The sequence below is a fragment of the Bactrocera latifrons genome, unplaced genomic scaffold, assembly GCF_001853355.1.
Source record: "Bactrocera latifrons isolate USDA-ARS-PBARC rearing strain unplaced genomic scaffold, ASM185335v1 scaffold_7, whole genome shotgun sequence".
Classification (NCBI taxonomy): domain Eukaryota; kingdom Metazoa; phylum Arthropoda; class Insecta; order Diptera; family Tephritidae; genus Bactrocera; species Bactrocera latifrons.
Window position 1 is genome coordinate 2709990 of NW_017537378.1, and position 21968 is coordinate 2731957.

Here is a 21968-nt window from a genome sequence, read left to right on the forward strand (position 1 = left end):
TAAGTTTACATGACAATTATTTATTGTTTATTTTTAATAATTATACTTGATTGTTTTTGTATCATTTGCTTGCCATTAATCATTTCATGTACTCGTCGAATTTTTATTTTTATTTTTTTTTAATTTTTTTCCACACAGCTTTATTTACTTCTGATTAATTATAATTTATTATGTTTATTTGCGTACGATATTTACAGTTATCTCCCGTCAGTTGGAACTGTCGATTAATTTATAATGTCGCCTAAGTACACACAGCCATTTATCTAAGCATTTCCCACCGTGTGGCACGTACTGCGCGCTGCCACATTGAGCGCTCAAGGCATTTGGCAGTATTTGCTTGTTCAGAAAGCGATATTGAGACAAAGCGGCAGCGATAATTCCACAAATACGCTCGAGCACAAATATCTCAGTGCCTGTGTGTGTGCGTGTGTGCTTAGAAGGAAGTCCCAGCGACACGAAGGCAAATAGCGATGGATCGCAATGCAAACTAGCAAACTGCGGAGCAAATGAAACAAGCAGTCAGGCAGATAGTCAAAGCAGCAACTGAAAGTCAAACAAGTGCACAAACATGACAACAACCAACTGATAGCAAGCGCTCACCAGTCAATCAGACAAACCGACTTTCGTCAGCCTGAACGATCGCTTCACGCTCACTTTCGGCACATTTCTAGCTGTACTGCTAGTGATAGTAGAGCGGGCAATCAAAGTGCAATGTACAAACTGCTTGCTGCAGCAGCGGCAACAAGCCAGTTGACACCAATATACAAACATATGCATGTGTGCGTGTGTTGGTGTGCCAAATACGCGCTGGTGCGCCTAAATAAATAATCATGTGAACAAATAAATTTGTAAATTTATGAGCTGGCATGCATGTGTGTGTGTGTGTGTATATGTGCATGCGGCAAATCAAATATTATGCTGCCAACAAATACGAAGCTCACAAAAATATTAAGCGTTGACTTACTTGTACGAAAGTGATTACATGAAGGTATACACACACATTGACACATACGCATGCACATATGTACATATGTATATACTTATTGCAGCTTAATATTTTAGCTTGCTGACAGGGCGTTGCCGACAAATTACATACGAAATCATTAAGTAATTACAACAACAGCAACAAAAAATTATTATTTTTCGACAACAGTAAGCTTGTAATTACAGTGACAATAACAAGAGTCAGCTATTTAGTCATTATAAGAATATATGAATATGTGTTCGTGTGTTTCTTTTTGTACAGGCGTTATTTTTGCTGTCATGAACTAGAAGCAGGCCTGGGAAATCGATAAGACGCCCATTGCATGTGGTGAGGGGTCAATAAAAAGGGCTGAAAATCTTAATTTGCTCAGGAAAAGTGTTGAAGTGTTAATTTAACACCGCGTTGTTGTTGTTAGTGTGAAATGTTACACAGTTGTTGATACGCAGATTTCGAGCAATACTTTTGTTGCATGAGATAAGGTGATGGTACTACGGGTATAAATTGTTTGGGCGCACTGCAGTGTCAAGTTAACTTGGAGCCAAAATTGATTTCGATAGCATTGATTTCAGCACTAATTATTCTAATTAGACTACTTAGTATTAGGTTAGCTTATCTTGACTATATTTGTGGCAACATTCGCACTTGCTGATACACATACAACATGTAGAGTGAATCTCTGCAACTATACTCAAGTTGATTGCGTGCAATATCAGCATTTTCTTACCATTAATGATAATACACAACAACAACAAAAAAAATTCGCTTTGCAACATTGGTGAAAACGACTTTCATAACCAAAAACCCCGTCAGCAGATACAGTCTAATTTCGAAAAAAGCATTTTCGAGTTGGCAACTTCAGCTAGGGTTGCTTAGCAGCGCGCTCATTAGCACAAATACCAAAGACCCCCCTTCCCAGGGGCACTTAGCGTTATTTTTTATATTTTAGATATTTTTTACAACTTCATGGCGGAGGGGAGCTGCTGCACACGGGCAAACATTTATGAGTTGGATATAAAAATAAAACAGAGTGGAGCTAATAAGTGACTGCAACCGTTAGAACCGCGCTTGCTAGCAACATTGCGGGCAAAACGCGAGCGAGCTATCAGCAGCAGCGGCGAAAAGCAAGCGGTTGCACGGGAGGCAGTCAGTGAACTCACCGCGCTACTACAGTGTGTAGTGGTGCATGTTGTTGTACTTTCATGATTATTGCTGCTTTTGTTGTGTGATAAAACACTGATAAGCGCGCTGGCGGGCGAAGAATAAAAAGTTGTTGTTGTTGTCGCTATCACATATAAGTTATTTCTTTATTTCGGTGTGTTATTTGCCACATGCGGTTTTATTGCGTATCAGCAACATAGTAATAAACTTGTAAAACAATTATTTGGAATTCTTCAATAAAATAACTGAGACAGCATTTTTGGAAAATGACGAAGTTTTGAATTCTTGAATTTTTCTTTAGCAAAGGCATTAGAGCTTTCTAGCCACGAAATAATGCTTACGATGAAACTTGCAAATTTATTATGCCACATCATAAAAGTTATTGTATTTCAAATTGTAATATGAGTTTTATTGCACATTTACACACACAGAAACACACATACAAAGCAACACATATACATGCAAAGTCATGAAGGTGTAGTTCGCCAGCTCGCCTGTGGTTTTATTGGCGAAGGGACATTCTACTGACTGCCTGTCTAGGTGTCTAGCAGCCTTCGGTTGCCATTTCAGCTGCTTGCCGCGTTTGCCACAGAGCGAATTTTTATGTGTTGCTGCTTCTCTTGTTTCAGTTTTTATGATTGTGTAGCGCTTGTTGACTTGACACCAACGTGTATATTTAATTTTTATGATTTTCATAATCAACTTTGTGGTTGTTTCTGTTACCGGAATTATGTATGTGGCACCTACAGCGCTGTCAAATGGCCATGAGCGTAGATGAGGGCGTAATTTTAATTGTTTTTACGGCGAATCATACATATTTATGCTGTGTGCTTGTGTTGGTATGCCGTTGAGAGTTGGCTTTAATAGCGACAACAACAAAAACGTTGTAAATTTTATTTAATAACCCAAGCGCAGGATGTTGCATGAACAATATGCATATTTAATTGAAAATTGTGTGTTGCATAGCATTTTGTATTGGGTGTTGATTTATAGCGGCTTATATAGACCTATGCACTTGTGTGTGTAGATGTTGCTTGCTTTATTTTCATTTGTTTTTGCACTGAATTTCATTTAACTGCTTGTCTGCTTTTTCAACCAACAATTGCTGGTTGTTGCAACAAATGCGAAACATTTTTGTTGCAAGTTAAGGAAATTTTAAATTATTGCAACCAAAATTTCAGCTGAAAATCAATACGAAGAAACAATTAATGTTTTTACAGAAATTAAAAAAAAAAAAAGTTTATTTAGTTTGAGTTACTTGCAACAATTGGATTTTTGTATTAAAATAAATATTTAAGCTCACTTATACCATGGATTGGAGAAAATTTAAAGCTTGTGAAGGTGTTTGTATAAAATTTCAATTATTATTTTTATTTTTTTCTGTATTCAAGCTATACTTCGATATGAAATAGCTTAGAGATTTTCCCTAGAACATTTTCTTCGAAATAATTAAAACTTTTCTTTCTAATCAAACGATTTATCGTTTTATTGAAAAATATTCCCAAATTACTTTTTTCACATACCGAATTAATTAAAATTTCTTTCTAATTTTATTTTTGAAATTTTAATTTCGTCTCGAAATTTTCTAAATTTTGTCTGTCCAAAGCCAGTTTATTGAGATCAAATTAGAATACTCTCAAAATACCTATAAATAAGCACATACTTTATATACAACCAATGCTGCCACACAGCACGAAGTATCTTTAACTTGCCTACTTATTTACTTAAATATTCCAAACCTCATCTGCGCGGCAGAAATGCAACAACAATGCCTTCATACCTCGTTTCGCATTGATTTCTGTAAACCCCATTGCGGTGCGCTGATAAATAGGCTTTTATGATTTGCCGCCACAAAGCTGAAAGTTGGCTTCAAACAGGCACAAAGCGACCGGGCCACGCATTGCGGGCCATTCAAATGTCAAATGTCATGTCAGTCAGTGGCGACAGCTAACTAAGGAAAAGGAAGCTTCAGCGCAGCACAAAATGAAAACGAGAAACTGAAAAAATTGCCTGTTGGCCGGATCCTACACACTGCCATTTGGCGCATATTGTCACTCGCTCGGTGCTGTGCGCAGCGCTGGAGCTGCCTCTGTTATCTGTCATCTGTTCTGTGCCCACAAGTCTCATATATATTATATACCTTTACGTTATGTAATTGTTCTGTTTCCCTTTAATGGTACATTTATAGGGCTTTTTTTTTGTGATGTGAAAAAACTATACTGATTTCTTCAATAAATTTTTTTTAATAATCTGACTTCTCAGCGCTACTTCTGTGCAATAGTTTCTTCTTTCTTTGTATTTCCTTTACATAAGTGTTGAAGCCTTCCAGTGAAGCCCCGCAACCACTAACTCTGCCCTTTCTGTGTTCTTAAAGCATTTATTTTTAAAACCCTTTCTGCGATATTCCATTTCATTTTATTTTCAGCCTTGCAGCTCTATTCTAGTCTATTTTGTTTTAGCTCGCTTAAGCTCAGCTATCGCACTTTCTACTTTACGAAAGCTTTGTTTTTTTTTTTTTTGATTTTTTGGTTTTGCTTTTTGTGCCCTATCAGCGTCGTGCGGAACTCACCTTTTGATAGCAACTTTGGCGGCATCTGAAGAGATCCTTGGAGCCCACTGCCTGCGCGTTTATAAATCCAAGCAGCGTTGTGACAGTGAATGCCATCATTAGGGTGGAGTTGATTTCCTTTTTGCTGGACATTTTGTTTGTTTTTCTTTAGTATTTTTGCTTCGCTTATAATTGGTTTGATTATTTTGCTTTGTATGCAGTTTTGCTTGCAGATTCTACGTGTTTGCACTTTATCGGATTTTGAACTGATTTTGCTTTCTTAGGATACACGATTTTACCACTCGGAATACTTTCACTTTGCACTTTCTAGTTGAACTTTTTTGTACTTCGCACTTTCTTTCAAATTTTTAATGAAATGTCTTTCAAACATGAGACTGTAGAAAAATTTTCAAAACTCAAGTAGTCAGTTTTATATCGAAAGGAGAATATTATTTAAATTTCTACGATTTTCATGTGGATTGTTTTAAATCTATGACAACAATCTCCGTAAATCTGCTTTGAATCGGGCATAACCTTGATTATGATATTAAATTTTGTTTATCCAATTGGTTTCGGGTGTTTTTGAATTATGAAAACACCAATTTTTTGCCACCGTTTTCCAAAAAAAAAAAATATAATTGTTAAAATTTCGTAAACAGTTATTTGCACTTAGTCCAATTATTATTTTTTAAATAACTTCAGTCAACAACACACTTTAATTATTTTCGAGGCTTAAATTTTGTATTTCTACCAATTTCATATCTACAATTTTCGAAATCGGAAAATTGTCAACTGTTTTCAAACAACACTTTGTCGCGAATACATTTTGCCGTCGCTAAAGCATTTGCCGCGCACGTTCAGATCGTTTCGAATCTCGTCGCAATTGCTGGGTAGCTTTGTAAGTCTCTCGACTGGCTATGGGAAAACACGCTTTTGCGCTACGCTCGGCACGTAAAATACGACGACAAATAATTCCGTAGCATGAAATAGCTGAACACACACAAAATTATTCGAGAAATGTAAACTCACTGAATTCAACGTCATCAACTAACGACCGCTCACGACCAACTGAAGCAACTGGCTGCAACGACAAACATTTTAAAAACTATGTATTCCATACGAGAAGACACCACCACGACCAGTCAGCCAAACGACAACGAAACAACCGAAATACACCAGTCAACCAGTCAGCCAAGCAGTCAAGCAAAGCGCAATTGATATGCCGAACGAACAGCGTGTGTCGGCATAGGCAACGAATGTTGCAACGTATACAAAACCGAACTTGCAGCGAATTGTGACGAAACGTTGTAGCGAACCGAGTTGGAAAATGCAACGAAGTTGGTTGGCTGGCTAGCGCTGGTGCTGAAGAAGACCGGTTGAAGAAGCAGCTGGTGGACAGCGTGGATTGTTGTTAGCAGCTGCGGTGGATAGCCGGGTCGTTGGTGGCGCTAGGGGGCCAACTTGTGTGGATGGCGGGCAAATTGTAGTCGCTACTCGCATGCGAGTATAACGCTAAAAGTAAATTAAGAGCAAAAAGTTTCGAGCTTGTTGGTAGCGTCTACTTGTTGGGGTCCACTGTTATGGATTTTTGTGTTCGATGGCGGGCAAATAAACGGCGCTGGAGCATTAATGTGCTAAGTTGTTCGAGGAGACGGCAAGAAACCGGTTTTCGCACAACATGTTGCTAGCTACAAGCGCCCACAACATGTTGCGAGCGTTGTGTGGCAAATGCTGGTTGTGGTTGTTTGTTGGCTGCTTGTATTTTTAATGCAATTTTGGGGCAACTTTTTCTCAATTCGCCGCATAGAAGTTGGTTATACAACATTTTCTAAAAGTATTACAGCGGTCAAGCAGCTTTTGAAATCTGTTGCATTTGGAGTAAGAGTTTGATATAGATACGTATAGTAGACATGCCGGAAATATTTATAGAGTATTATAGAGGTTCTTCAAGACATCACATTTAGAATTGAATCTTCAAGAGTATATTGTCGCCTGAAATGCAAATAACGCATCATCAAAAAATTCGAAATTGAGTGTCTTATTGATTACGCTTCACTACTTAAAATTTTTAGGTTTTGCGGTTAGATATAAACCAGTTTTAACCAATATTAAAATATTGTTTCACTCCATTTTATTTCGTGTTTATTTATTATTATTTATGCCACTGTAAATTTCCGAAAATGTTGTTACGTTATTTCGCATTTCAGGTGACGATATGTAGTACTGGCAAGCATAAGTACACCACAAAATAGGTGAATATTATAGCGTAAAAATTTCTAAAAAAGATAATATCGAAAGTTGTATACCCTTGTCTTAATAAGTACTAGTCTTCACTATTCCAAACAGGATGAGTTGCTGAGAGTTTTTCAAACATGAAAAAGTTCGACAAAAAATTTAACAGGCGATCAGTTTCAACTACTACCTACCATCCAAATGGAGAAGTTAGTCATATGTATAAGTTCATGCAATGAAGAAAGTTTTCTGCTCGCCATTAACTTCGGAGTGGCCTGAAATTATTTTTTATATATGGCTCAAGCAGCTCACGACTTCCGGCCTTAGACCAAGTATCCTCTGGGTAGCCAAAGAACATCGGTTTGAAGTCGAGGCAAAATGTGAAGGCGAATCAGCGCTGAGTTTGGGATCCGCCATGTAAAAAACGTTCCCAATGAAAACTAATCAACAGAATTGGATGAGGGACCCCTCGTTTGATGACGACCATGGCAAGCGCATTAAGGATTACGGTCTCTTAATTGGAAAGGTGGCGCTGCTCAGCTGGTTGATGTGCTCGTGAAAATAAAGGCTCACATCACCGCCGTCCAAGAAGTGCGATGGACGGGACAAGGACTGAGACTAAATCCAATCAGTGATGGAGTAACGCCTAGACCCAAATCTTGAACCATGAAAACATAGATATTTAAAGTCGAGACCCTTGGACAACTAAATAATGGTACTTCCAAATTATATTTTCAATGTCCTTACTGTTATCTTAACTCTAACTAATAATATCATATGTGATACCGTTGTAAACCAACATTTCTGATAACTCATTTAACAGCACATGTTAGCAACATGTTCGACTAAGTTTCGAGCAAGCAGTCGAGGGGAAATACTAAAGTTCGAAAATGTTAGTATACGTGCGACTGCCAAGTGGTTCGCTCAAACCAAATGTAGCTCATAGATATGCGTGGTCAGCAAAGAAGCTAACTGTTTACGCACGATGCAACATTTTTGTCAATCGAACAGACAACAGACATGTCGCAGTTGCAGCATTTGAAGTTACGCACTGTTGTTGTTGTTATGGACGCTAAGGCGCGCATCGCACGCATTTTCTCTTGATGGCAGTTATTGAAGGTCATTTTGGGTGAACGAGTGCGTCAATGTGTGCGTGTGTGTCGAAGGTTTGCAGGTAGCGCTGCGCAGATTCTCGCAAATAAGAGGATGTGCGCATAGTGTTAGATGGCAGCATGCAACGCTCAAATCAGAAGTCAACAGCAGTTTTTTGTTTTGATAAAAATTTGTAATTATGACCTTCCAGCTGCAGTGTTGCTATAAAATTGTCCATAAATAGTTGTCATACATAAGTTTTTCTTCTCTATAGACGTTTCATATGAATTCAGTCGGCGCAAACAAGCCTACGCAAACATTAAACAACCTCATTTGTAAGATTGCTTATTTCTTTTGACATTTGCTCTTTTCTATTTAGCAACAAATAACACTTTCAAGCAAACATATTTTTATTATTATTTTTTTAATATGAGAAATCCTTCATTTGTGCAATTTGAGTTCGCCTACGCATCTTCCTCTTTTTTATCCACTGCCATAGATCTTTTGCTGTGTTTGCCTGTGATCTGCTTCAACTACCTGCTGCTAGCTGTTTTAGCTGCTCCAGAATCCCCGAAGCAAAAATGAAGCGTATTTGAAACAATACCAAAAAGGTTGACAAAACACACAGCCTCGAATCAGTGTCTGCGCCTACGTCGCAGTTAACGTCGCAACTACCTGTTCCATTCGGCTGATTAAGAAGATACTGCACGCACAATTGGACCGAAACTGGTTTGGCTGCTCTGCAGACGCCTATGGAGACTCCGTTCCTAGAATGTCAATTCTCATTGTTTCTATTTTTTGCCTCATTTCTGTTTAAGCCGCCTTAGATTTACTATTTTTTATTTTGATTGTGTGTGCGTGTACTGTTGTTGTTATGTACATATGTCTGTTGTTATTTGCTACCATTGTTTGATTGCTCTTTGTTGATATACAACGCTGTCATGTTTGCGCTCCAGATTTGTGCAAATAATTAAGTGCTTAATTCGAAGAATCTACAAAATATATAAAGACATTTATTTACTTGAATATATTTGTTTAGTAAATGCAATAAAACATCTGTTTAATATTATGTTTTTGTGACAACATATAACCATTTCATAACCGAAACTCAATTTTTGTTTCAATATGAGTGGTTTCTATTATATCGATTTTCCTTCACTTGCAAACTTACGAAAAGTGATGTTACATTATTTTTAATTTTAGGTGACGATACCATATATAGTACATTCAATATGAAATATAATATTATATGTATATAATCCCATAAGCTGTTTCACTAGGCAATATTTGAATACACCTTTGCCTTATATTTCTGTTTCGGCACACATTTCGAGGCTCGAATATATTTTCTAGAGTTGTCGTAATAAACTATTCCCACGCTTTACAATTTGCTAACTCATTCGGTTTCCAGTTACCCGCCCGTTACGTAATAATTCTGAGAGCGAAATATCTGACTTGAAATTATTTAACTTTGAACTATGTATTTACGTTGGGGGTTTCGAGAAAATTGGAGGATTTTTATATTCTGTATAGTGAAAATCCAAGATGTAAAATAGTATGAAACCATGAAACCAGGATACTGAAGATGATTAAATATTAGGAAAATCGCACAGGCAAAAGACAGTACTACGTCATCTCTACGAAAAGCCGTCGATACATTTGGACCAGCAGTAAGCACTACTGAAATGGAAAAGCGCAAGAAGAGAAACTGAAGTGCAAATTACAATTCCAAAAATTATTTTTATGCTTTTAATCCCAGAAGGAAACAACGCCAAAAACTATACACGAGGTGTATTCAGCAAATAACTGGAATCTTAAAACTTCGCGAGTTTGGAGAGTCAATGTGTTTTAACGTGAATACCTGTCTATGAAAGACTAAACTCCACGGTGCTTTCTATTGCTAGAAGCACATAGATCAATACAATCCGTTGATCATTCGCGAGTTTGGAGAGTCCAAATGTCAATATTTTGATTTTATTATGTTGATTTACATGACCCTGAAGTCAGTTGTGTTGCTAAATTTGTTTGTAGCAGCCGCTGAGGTCAGACGTGTTTTAGTGTTTTTATGAGCTTAATGAATTTTATTGAATAAAAGTTCAGACTTCGTTGCTCTTTCGCAAAAACGGGCTCAACAATATACATTATGACAAAAAGTACCGCCAATATCGCCTTCAAAGTAATCCCTACCCAGATGTCACGTTTGCCAACGGTTTTTCCAGTCCTCGAAACAATTTTCATAAGCACTTTTTTGATGGCCTTCATCAGCTCCTTCTGGGAATTTCCTTTTGTCGCATTGATCGACTGAAAACGGAGTCCACTAGAAAAAATCATAAAAATCGGTAGTTATCGAATTCGATCGCACTCGTGGCTGCATGCGATGGTGCATTATCATCGTGGAAAAGCCATAAAATGCAGCAAACCAAGAATATCGAAAAAACATTGACTTATTTGGTTTCTGCTCGTTTTTCTCAATTCCATAACATCCCAACTCATAAACCCGTGGCTTATCGGCAGCTAAAATGCTCTCCATGAATATGCGATGGAAATCCAAAGATACACGCGTTTTATGCTCAAAGCATCCATCACAATAATTCGGATGGATTCGCGAGAGATGTCGAGCGCTCTCTAGCACTTGTCTGACGATTTTTAATCACCATATCCTTGACGTTTTTTATATATTCATCAGCTGAAGATGTCAGAACTGGGCATGTCTTTAACGATCTCTCGACCCTTTTTGAAGGCTTTGTACCACTCTTACGCTTGTGTTTTTGAAAAAATTGAATCCCCGTAAGTTTATTACGACTTCTACGACTTGTTCGAAATGATTTCGCATGCGAAATTTGGTAAGAAATTAAAAATTTGAGGCAAATTCTTCGTTTGACATTTTTATCCATTGGAAAAATCGCTACGCACTAGTGAGGTGTACCGACTTAAGCAGGTACTGAAAACAAACTGGTTGATAGATCGTGCTGATATTTGGCATATTAATTAAGGACAGTCCTGCTAACTTAGAAGTTTTTTAAAAATATAATTTAATTACTCGTGGAATTTAAATTACAATTTCCGGATGACTTTTTATTTTAATTTATATGAAAATCGCTGAAAGAGTGAAAGGCTAACCCCAAAATCGTGTTGAGAAGTGTTTTGACTATTGGAAGAAGCGCTGATTTTGGTGTTTTGAAGGCGACAACATTAATGTATGCTGCCATACAAATTAAAATCATCACATTTTCTCTTTGCGCAGGGTATTTCATCTTCGGGTTTTCTAGGTAGCACCAGCAAATTTGATAATTTTGTTGAGCGTGGGTAAATACTTAAATAATTAGAGTTTCATAATGAAAAGTCGTCCTTAAAAGCTTGTTAAGATTAAAATTAAATTGCCGAAAGGCAAGTTTTCTTGTAATGTTTTTATCATTTCGAGAAGGTCAAGTGATTTGCTAAAGAAAATCACATTAAGAACACAAGGTAAAAATTTCTGCTGAAAAAAACTTGAGTTTGCGTTTGCGGCTCCAAACTGTACAAATTAGTCCGTTTTAGCAAAAGTATCGTGTAAAGAGTTTGCCTCGTCTTGAGTTTCACCAACAGAATTGATCATCATAAATGGCTATCTGTGAATTTTTCTGCTCCAGAATCATAAATATCTACTTGATGGAAAGTTTTTTGGTCCATCAAGGTTTTGGTTGATGAAGAGCTTACTCAAAAAGACATGTCCCATCTCGGCGCTAATTCAGGCTAATGTCTAAGCAAAGTCTGTTCAAAAGTTTTATTACAAGGAAATTCTTTTGCAAGTTGTTACAAGTATTTAATATAAACATTGGCAAATTTGAAGATTTTAGTCGACTGCATCTTGTTACATTTAACCATTTGGTATAGTATTACATAATAGCCCATACTTGCGTATTTTTTTGTCTCAAAATCAAATCATCTGCAATTAATTGCTTAGCACGAAGAAATAACAATAATTCGACACACACATGCGTATGTATTCATAGCGGTGCAGTGCCAAACTGAAAGTCACTTGCGATGAGAAGGGTGCCTGCAAATATATCAAATCCACATTAGCCACGTTTACCGTACGTGCAACAACTAATTTTTGCCTCAGTCACAGCAGTTATTAACTTCATCATCACTTATTAACTGCGACGCACACAACGGCACACAACGGCACACAAACACTACAATATTATTTAATATATCTCAACTAGATATTTAGCTGTGCGGACGAGAGAGGTGCGGCACAAGGCAAATCAGTGAAAATTTCGCATTTGCAGTGTGAAGAATTCAAATTGACTGCCACGACGACGACGCAACGACGCACCAATTAAGAGCGACGAGGGCTAAATATGTGTATTCATATGTGTCTATACTATGTAGGATTAAAGCAACAACACATAATACCGGATTTAGCTGCATGCGCACGCTGCAGCGCTTCCACGCATTTTCACTCGCTTCTTTCCTTCGCACGGCTTATGAGTTATAGGCAGGCTGTCCGTCCGCGGCTCCGGTGCATTGACGTCAAATTAATGCCATCGAAATTCGTCTAATATTCAGTGTGACCAATGGCGATTGGTTGCGCCACACACTTTCAATGCGCTGCCACATCCCTCCGCAGCACTGGCATGACGAGGGGCGAAGTTGAATAATTTGCTGGCGGCTGAGATGCCGCGGCCACGGACATGCGTAATTAGAATGATTTCGGTCGCATCGATTTTTCGGGACCCTCAGCGTTCAATGCACTGCATTTATATATATATATATATATATATGTATATGTGTTAATCAATCCTTCCTGCGCTTGGCTGATACCCGCTACCCCTCTGATCGCGGCATTCACCTTTCTTGATTTCGACTTTGCTGTTGCGCAATCGCTGTCGCATGCGTGCGTACGTCTTACGCAGACGATACAACAACAACAAGGACAGCAACTTGCAACCAACAAATAAACTTGCAACAGCCGTATCGGATGCTGATGCGTCAAGGTTCCCTGATATGTGTGGCGAATCTAACGGCAAGCACAGACAAGGCCGCGGTGCTGTTGTTGGCTTTGATTATGTGATTTATGCTGTAAGCATATAAGCGGGTATTCTCCACGCCATGATCTGCAAGTTTTGCTGGCTTCCAATCAGTCGTCAAAGCAGCTGGAACGTAGGCATTTAATATTCTTTATTCACCGTTAAGGGAATTTCTCAAATATTTTGTGTTTTATGTGAGAAACTTGACGCTTGTGCGTCGGCAATATAAGGTAGAAGCTAAATTCTAAGGCTTTACAGGTTTATAAATTTCTAAAGACATTAAACAAGAATTTTGAAAAATTTAAGATTATAACCAGCAATTTATTGCCACACTATTAGCTGAAAGTAAGAGGGTTTATAATAGAGAAATAACTGAGTACTGATTTGGCAGCCTATTTCATGTTGTACAAGCATGCAGAAAAATAGGTTATATTGATTTAGAAACATAGTCCTAAATATTATATTTTATACATTTATGATTATACGAAGGTTGTCTCTTATTATATATTTCGGGGAGAGCGGGCAAAACCAAAAAAAAAAAAAAAAAAAAAAAAAAAAAAAAAAAAAAAAAAAAAAAAAAAAAAAAAAAAAAAAAAAATATTAATGACTGAATATCCATTTATTGTTTTTCATAGTATTCTCCGTTCTATGCACTTTGCGTGCTTTTGAAACAATTGTCGAAGCACGTTTGCCAATCTGATTGAGGATTCTTCAAAATAGTTCTGAAGGCATCAACCGTCCATTTAGGTTTCGAAAACTTTGACCTATTAGTATATTTTTTACGTACGGGAATAAAAAGAAATCATTCGGTGGCCAGTCGGGACTATACGGTGTATGACTTTTAAAATCGATGTTTTGAGTGATCAAAAATGCAGTTGTTTCAGTCGATATATGTATGTTTTGTCGTGATGAAGAGTGAACGCCATTCGGAGATTGCTTTTCCTGATTTAATGAGAGACAACTAGCAATCCAATGGTTGTTTACTACGCAGCGTGTACTATTCTGCTCACCTTGAAACACCAATAGGTTAGGCTAGGTAATCTGGTAGGCCAATAAGCCACGCATACACCACTTTGGTAAGTTTAAGAGGAGTAGGATGCCTTTGCTTGAAGCTTACAGCAGAGTCTTGCCAATGCAGAACACTTGCATATGAGATGGTCCATTGTATCTCTTGTGCCCTGCTCTGGACATTTTCTGCAGTCTTTTTTGTTTGTCAGTTCCATCCTACGGGCATGCCGCACCACCAGTGATCAGTTTGTATTCACAGACAGATTTTCCACTTTCAGTTGGTTTAGTTTCCGGAACAACAACTGATTTTGGACGACCATCACGAAATTCTTCTTGGAGTGATCTACAACCTTAATTGCATGCACTATACCATCGATAAACACTGGTCCTTGAAGCAGCTTCATCGCCACAAATTGAATCAAGTTTTTATGCATAGTTACTGAGTTAATCCATGTCGAGAGTTGCAGAAAATAGTCGCGAGAAAGTTTTTGTGGTTTAATTCCATTTTTTATAAATAAATAGTTAAAGTTACTATAAGCAGCAAAAATAGAGCTCTTATGCTATAACGTTCTGAGTATGTGTAACACCAAAAAGGTCAAGGTAGATGAAGTTATGAGTTACCATTTTGCAACTCTATGGTTGTAAGATTTTTGATGACTCCAGTACTTACCATTTGGAAAGCGCATCAATTATATCTACCTAAATAATTACTAACAGTATACTATATATCTACATACATTTTATATCACCATTGGCATAATTTTATTTATACAACCAGCTTGAATTTAAGTAAACGTAAATCAATTACTACAAATTATTAAATAATCATATTTACATACCGATATGCAAGTCTTTATATATGGATTAATTATGTAATTAAATCTAGTGCTATAAAAAAAAACTTTATGGCGTCATAAAACCAATTTCGATTCTGCGGAATAATTTCGAGTGAAATGACACAGAAATTAGCGAAAATTGGATAAATGAACTGCGTGACTAACGCAAATAAAGTTTTATTTAATAATAATATTTAATGCATATTTGCAAATCTATACACACTGCTATTAATAGTAGGGTGGTACAGTTTCTATGTGCGGTGAAACACTTTTGCACAAAAAAGTGTGCAACAGCACATTATACATACAACATATTCCTTGAAAAAATATATTTGAATATACCGTGAAAAGAGCTTCCTCTTTTAGCTGGATACGGAATCTGAAAAGCATTTTTGAGGTTAGGCCGCTAAATTAATCAGCAGTTGGCTGACGTTCGACAGCAATTTTGGTCTCGTGATTCACAAACTATGAAAATATATAGTCATTGGAAATCACAAGATCGGATTGGCAACTATTTTCGAACATATACATGGATTGAAAACTTTTAAAGAAGAGCAATTTTTTTTTTGGAATATTTTTTTGTATTTCCTTAAAATGTCAATTGATTTTTATCAACTACAAATATACTTGAGTGCATTACTTTGTATTCTCGCTTAGCCAACAACAAAAAAAAAAATTTTCGTTTGAAAACTGGCCCACCCTAATGCCCGTGTACACATTGCTAAGTATTTGCTTAGCTCCACGAACATTTTAAGCTGCTTTAATTAACCTGCTCAGCATAGCATGAAATGTTGTTAATATGTTATGGATGGACATTAAAAAATGGCTCAAAACAAATACCGGGTGGCAAATGAATATATTTCACACCGGTTCGCTGCCCAAGCAACGCACAGAGCGATATGGATGCTTCATGGCTGCCGCTGGCTGGCGAGCAATTCAACGCACAAATCCACGCATGACAAAGCGTTTAGCGTCATGTGGCACGTTTCAAGTGCAACATTAATGATCGTGAATGGTTGCAACAAGCGCATAAAACAACGGTAAACATGTAAACATGAAATATATAATGTAATACATAATCATGACGTGCGTTGCAGCGCCTACCATAATTGCAACATCATAAAAACTGTAATAATTTTTGCAACATTTACTACAATTAGGCAGCTAGTGAGCCTTAATTGCAGCACAGCTGCCGCGGCAGCTAAAAATCAAAAGTGTTATTACTATTGCCACAATCAACGTGCGACACTCACTTGGCGTGTTGGCACTGTTGTTGTTGTTGTTGTGCAGGGATTTGACGTTTTTTCCGCAGACATTCTTCGTTTTATTGTGTTGCACACGTCGGTTGCACGGCCATAAATTCACAGTTAATAGGATTTAATGCGTCGGTGATGTTGTCAGTGCCACCAACAGCCACCGCCACCGTTGCCGCCACAGCGCGCACTCGGCCTGCAGTGTGGCGCTTTGGCTTTGTCAATGTGTTTGGGCGGCTGCAGTCAAAATGCGATTAAGGCGCACATACAGTAACCATTTAGTATATGTGTGTACGTGTGTGTGTGAGTGAGTGCTCCAAAAAATCCCCAAACCATGATTTATATTTGTGCAACGCCGATTAATCAAACATGCCACCAAGTGCGTGAATTATTGCTTACAAAGCTCGAGCCGCGGATCACCGCCCCGCGCCGCCAGGTGACCGCGCGCATGTCGATATGCAGTCGTGTGCTTGTAACGCCGCGTTGTGGCATGTGCGCATCATCGTTCGCGGCTTAAAATCTTACTCACTCGTGTACTTATCGCTGTGGCTCGTTTTGCCGTGTTCGCGTTTGCGTTGCAGTTATTGTGATTATACACCGTCTGCACTGTTAAGTGGTGCTTTTATGTGCACATTAAAATCGTTGTTGTTGGCGTAGCAGTTTATTGCATTCCGCACACTCTGTGCTTGAGACGAATTGGACGAATCTCGAGTCATTACATTTTAATAGATTTATTAGTTGTTGCCGCAGCAAGCGGCTTCTAAGCAATAAAATAATTAGACAACTTCGTCAATTAGTTTATGCTGCTAGATCGGGCTTACGAAATATTTGCTTTCATTGAGTCCATATTTTTTATTATTTTCGCATTTTTAGCGTTTCGCATGCATATTTGCATTGGCGTATCCAGAGGGAGGAGAGGGGGGACATTTCCAGAACCTCAACAACTCCAAAAAATTTTAATTTATGCCTATGTTTTCAGAAAGATTTGATCGATCTGGCAAGGGTATTAAATAGGATAAGTACGCTACTTGTAACAGCTGAGGAATATTTTCGATCTATTTATTCAGGCACGAAGAAAAGTTGACGAAGGATACCCGAGAATCTGCGGCCGATGAACAAAAGGCGAAAATTTTGGCTTGTGAACTTGCGAAGAATATACAATAGTACTACAAAGTCTCAGTATACATTCCTCTCTTGGACACAATCGGAGAAGATTTGAAAACTCGCTTTTTTAGAGAAGTAATGCATGGATTTCAACCAAAAGAACCAAAAAATGAAAATCTTTTTAATTGCTTGATAGATATATTCAAAGGCCTTTTGGATAATGATAATGTAGTGCGTCGTTTGAAGCGCAAAGGTTAATATGATCACTGGCAAGACAACAAGTTAATGACTACTGCAGTGGAGACGTTGAAGAACTGCGATGTGGACCTATCCCCCATAATTCGTGGTTTTCGTCGCCTATTCTGCACACTTCCTGTGACGAATGCGAGCTTTGAATGCTCTTTTTCGACACTTCGCTGCATGAAAAAGTTGGTTTTCATCATGCTTCAAGATAGATTGATCGGCCTAGCGATGCTGCACACACATCATAATATTGAAATCACTGCAGAAGAAGTTCTTGTACGATTCTCAAAACTTGGCCCACATTGTTTCCTTTTGTGACATTTTTCTATTAAATACACAAAGTGCCTACAGTATCATTCTTACACTCGTGGCCACGCAGGCCTTACCACTATACTTTATTAATTTTTTTCGGACTTTTTCGTTCGTTCGGGATTTTCTTCAATTTTGTTTTTTTATGCTTTTAGTAAATATAAGTAAACTAAATTATATTATTTAAGTATAACAATAGTTTTTTGAGCTCATACAAAAGCGGCCGATTTTATAGTTTTTAAAGTGATACACAGACAAAGCTTCGTGTTTCAATAAAAATAAATATATATGTATATAAAATGTTAATTTCTAATATAATGTAAATAAAATGAAATTTAAAATATAAAAAATTACTTTTTTCATCGCATGTTAGTCTTTTACACTTCGAGCTCAATTTGTAAAGCTAATTTATCTATAGCTGAATGCGTTTTGTTTCTAATTTTTAAAATTTTTGATTAATAACATGTCATTAAAATATTTCTAAATAAAAAATGTCTATACCGCAAAAGGTAACACTATAAATTGTAGTCAAATAAGCACAATACTTGAAATTTTTGAGTGGTTAAGTTTGAGTGGCCGCCAGTGTATATTGCATATTGCGTGTCAACCGCACGTTTACGATTTGTAATGGGATTTTTGAGTTTAGTAGTATTTAATATTAGAAGGTCGATATTGATATTAACTGTATAAACACTACTACATATATTTAACAAAATGTATCATATTCCAAGTAAATGTTTCTTAAAAAAATTATTCAATATTAAAATATTATTATCGATATTAAATATTCAGTTCTTTGCGTTTCGGTGAAGTTCTGTTATTATTTGAACTGATAAGAATAATTGTTTTCAGTATATTTCCTCAAAATCAACGCTTTGTGTATGCATTTCGAAAGCTCTCAATTTCTTTAAAATATTTGAAATTAGGGCGACTGAGATACATAAATCCGTCCGTACTTTAAAAATTTGTCTATTTAGATTAGGCCAGTTTTGATCAAATTGACATCCCAAGCATGTCTTTTTGACAGAGTAACGACGCCGCTAACGTTCGGCTAAAGTGGAAGAGAACTTCTGATTCAGAGTGTGCCTCCCAAAACAAAAATACTTTTGGAATACAAAAGCGGCAAGGATGTCTAACAAAATTTCTTTTAATTTTATATTTTAAATAAAACATTTAGAACCGACTTTTATCATCTTCTCGCTCAAGCGACGCGCTGTTTGATACTTGTAAAGTATTCTAATGAAACAATACTACGTCTTCGAAAATAATCGGATATTTAATTATTGGGTCGGGCACTAAGTAATATAGTTTGATGACAACACCTACTTATTGAATTTTTTCGCAGCCAAATTTACACTTAACCGCTTTACAATTGTATGCTTCAACAGCACGGCTTGTTTGTAAAAACTTTTCTTAAATTTTTTGAAATATTCTTGTTTTGGTGCCCTATCCATGATCGAAGATTAAAAATAAAATTTTCGACATATTTTATTATAATATTATCAAAAGGGTAAAAACGCAGTTCAAGTAAGGCGAAAACTATGTGATTTGTACGGAGATGTGTTGGTCGAATACAAGTAGTGTAATTCAAGTTCTTCGAATATATTCGGAGTTTTTTTAGTCTTGAACCAAAATTATATAATTTAAAAAAACTACTGGTAGTAACAACTAGTGACTCTGGAAATATCTTATCCACATATTTCCATGCTAAATTTTGGTCGTCGCTTTGTCATCTACTGAAAAATTCCGTTTCGTTTCTATTGGGGTAAGCCATAGATTTTAAAATTTGACAGCTGTCAGGAAAGTGGTTCCTGCAATATTGTGAAAGAGATTTTAGCGAATATTGTGAAAGAGATTTTAGCGAAGCAAATGATGTTTGTGTATGAAAAATGATGAAAAGTAGTTTTATGTTTTCAAAACTCTCTTTTTTCCATGCGCCACAACTATTCGAAAGCAATCTGTTGAGTATCGAGTATGATGAACACAGTAGACGAACGCCAGGAATGACGAGCATGGAAATATCTAAGATTGTATAGCCTTTGAAGAAATTGCTCGGATCAAGTCACTATAGTATATAGCTGCTCTAAAAACTGAACGATTAAAGTTTTTATAAGGAATCATTTGCAGGTATTTGAGTAGGGAATTATAGCTTTTGTGCAGGCAAAGTCAATGTTTTTTCCAGTTTTTATTATTCAGAGATGCCAAGAGCATTCATGCTCAAAGGAAATCTAGCTTTAGTGAAGTAACTTTCTCCAATGGCAACAATGAAACGCGGGAGAGGCATAGAATAGTAAATATAGCTTTGTTGTTTGTAAAGGAAAAGTAAAGAGTTGTGTAAGTGTATATGTATGTATATATTTGTAAGTGAGTACTGCTTAGTGACTAAGCAGTTGTGGCATGGCATATCAGCTTACAATGCGCCATTATGGCAGCCATTTTTGTTATTATTTATTACATTAATTTTTGCGCTTTCTGCACTTTATTTGCGCTGCTCCGCACATATGTACTCATGTCTTTATGCATTTGCTTGGATGAGGAGTTTACATGTATGCAAGTATGTGTGTGTGTTTGACTATTTACCTGCGAGTGTATTCACTTGCAATTGCCGTGCAAATAAGAATAAAGCCCAGAAGTACTCGAATAACCGAGTGAAAACAGATATTTATGTTATATATATAGTACTTATGTATGATTATTTGTGAGTGAGTGAATAGTGGAGGGCATTGTCATTGACAAGCTAAACAAAGTACACACTCGAGGGTACACACATATGTATGTAAGCAGAGTGAGCTAATAAAGACTTGCGAAAGTAGTTGCTCACCTCAGTCGGTGTGTTAGTGTATGTGTGTTTGTGAGTTTGCGCTTATGAATGTGCAACGTATAGACCACTATATCATTGCCATAAAAGGTGGCATGCACACACATACGTAAGTAGATATGCGTGTGTGTGTGTGTGAATGATTTCCTCTTGGTTGTTGGCCTTTGCTTCGGTTGCTGGCTTCGTCAGTGTCATTGCTTCTCCTTTTGCCTTTGTTTCAGCCGCAGCGAAGCGGGACGATTAGTGGATAAAAGCTGACTGTGTGCGGTTGGGGATGTGCGCTTGCTTTTATCCACACACACACACGCGCATATATAAAAGTATATATTCTATGTAGAGCTTGCCTCAGCTCGGTCCGTAGCATTGTCATGCAATGTGCCAAGTTATTTAATGCTTTGAACTTGACACGACGAAGCGCTGCTAGTTAAACAAACACACGCACACACACGCATACACATATAAACACATGAGCGATACCTGATTCAAAGCGGCCATCAAGGGAAAGCGACAAAGGACAAACGTCGACAATGAGATGGACAAGCCAAAGCTGAAGTCAAAGCCACGACGACAACAAAAACAACAATAAAAGCTGAAAAGTGACAAAAAGACACGACTTACGTACAGCCAACCCAGCGCTGCGGCGGCCGAAGAAGATCGCTGCAGTAGAAGTCGTAAGAGGCAGGGCGCAAGCGCGAAGTGCTTCTCACACACACACATGCGCTTAGTGTTGCACGTTGCAGCGCACAGAAATTCCGATATTTTAAGTCGGAAATAAATTTCTAATAAAAGCAGGCTTTTTTTTTTCGTTTTAATAATTCCATTTGCTGCGTCCGCTTTGCTCATTACCGCCAAGTATGACGTGTGCAACATTGCAGGCTGCGGGTTGCAATGGGTCCCGGCCAAGAACACGCCCATCAAAGCCATCAGCGAGGCACACAAAAACCTCACGGGCCGGCACGATTGGCACGGCGCGGCGCAAATAGGCGGGCGGCTCGAATTACATGCGAATAGTCACCGGCTCAAGAGGGACATGGCGTAATGTGTATTTAAAAACGAAATAATACACATTAAGCGCACATACATACCATACATATGTACGCTATATATTTGCGAGCAGTTGACATTGCCACCACATGTGTGTGTAGGGGAAGGCCTACGTGCAACGCCATGCCGCAGCGACTTTTTGCCTCAGCGCTGTCACAGCAACTATGAAGTTTGTTCCCTTCCACTGCGCGCCGCAGCAACAGCAAAACGGCGAGTGCAATTGGAGTAAAAAGATGTGAAGCACAAAAAACGCAGCAAAATTAATGTGTAAGGGCCTATCCGCTGTCATAATTTGCCCTTTTTTTTTTTTTTTTTTTTTTTTTTTT

General features: G+C 37.6%; 1 protein-coding gene across 2 annotated transcripts in view; it reads right to left on the reverse strand.

Annotated features, from left to right (window-relative positions):
- Positions 1-5803, reverse strand: part of LOC108975781 — a 61172-nt gene extending 55369 nt beyond the window's left edge. The window contains exon 1 of one of the 2 annotated variants that reach the window (XM_018944499.1): positions 4713-5803. In XM_018944499.1, the coding sequence (XP_018800044.1) occupies positions 4713-4844 (132 nt within the window). In that variant the 5' untranslated portion in view covers positions 4845-5803. The remainder of the gene's footprint in view (positions 1-4712) is intronic. The other variant, XM_018944500.1, reaches the window with a different exon arrangement.
- Between the last annotated feature and the right edge of the window lie 16165 nt (positions 5804-21968).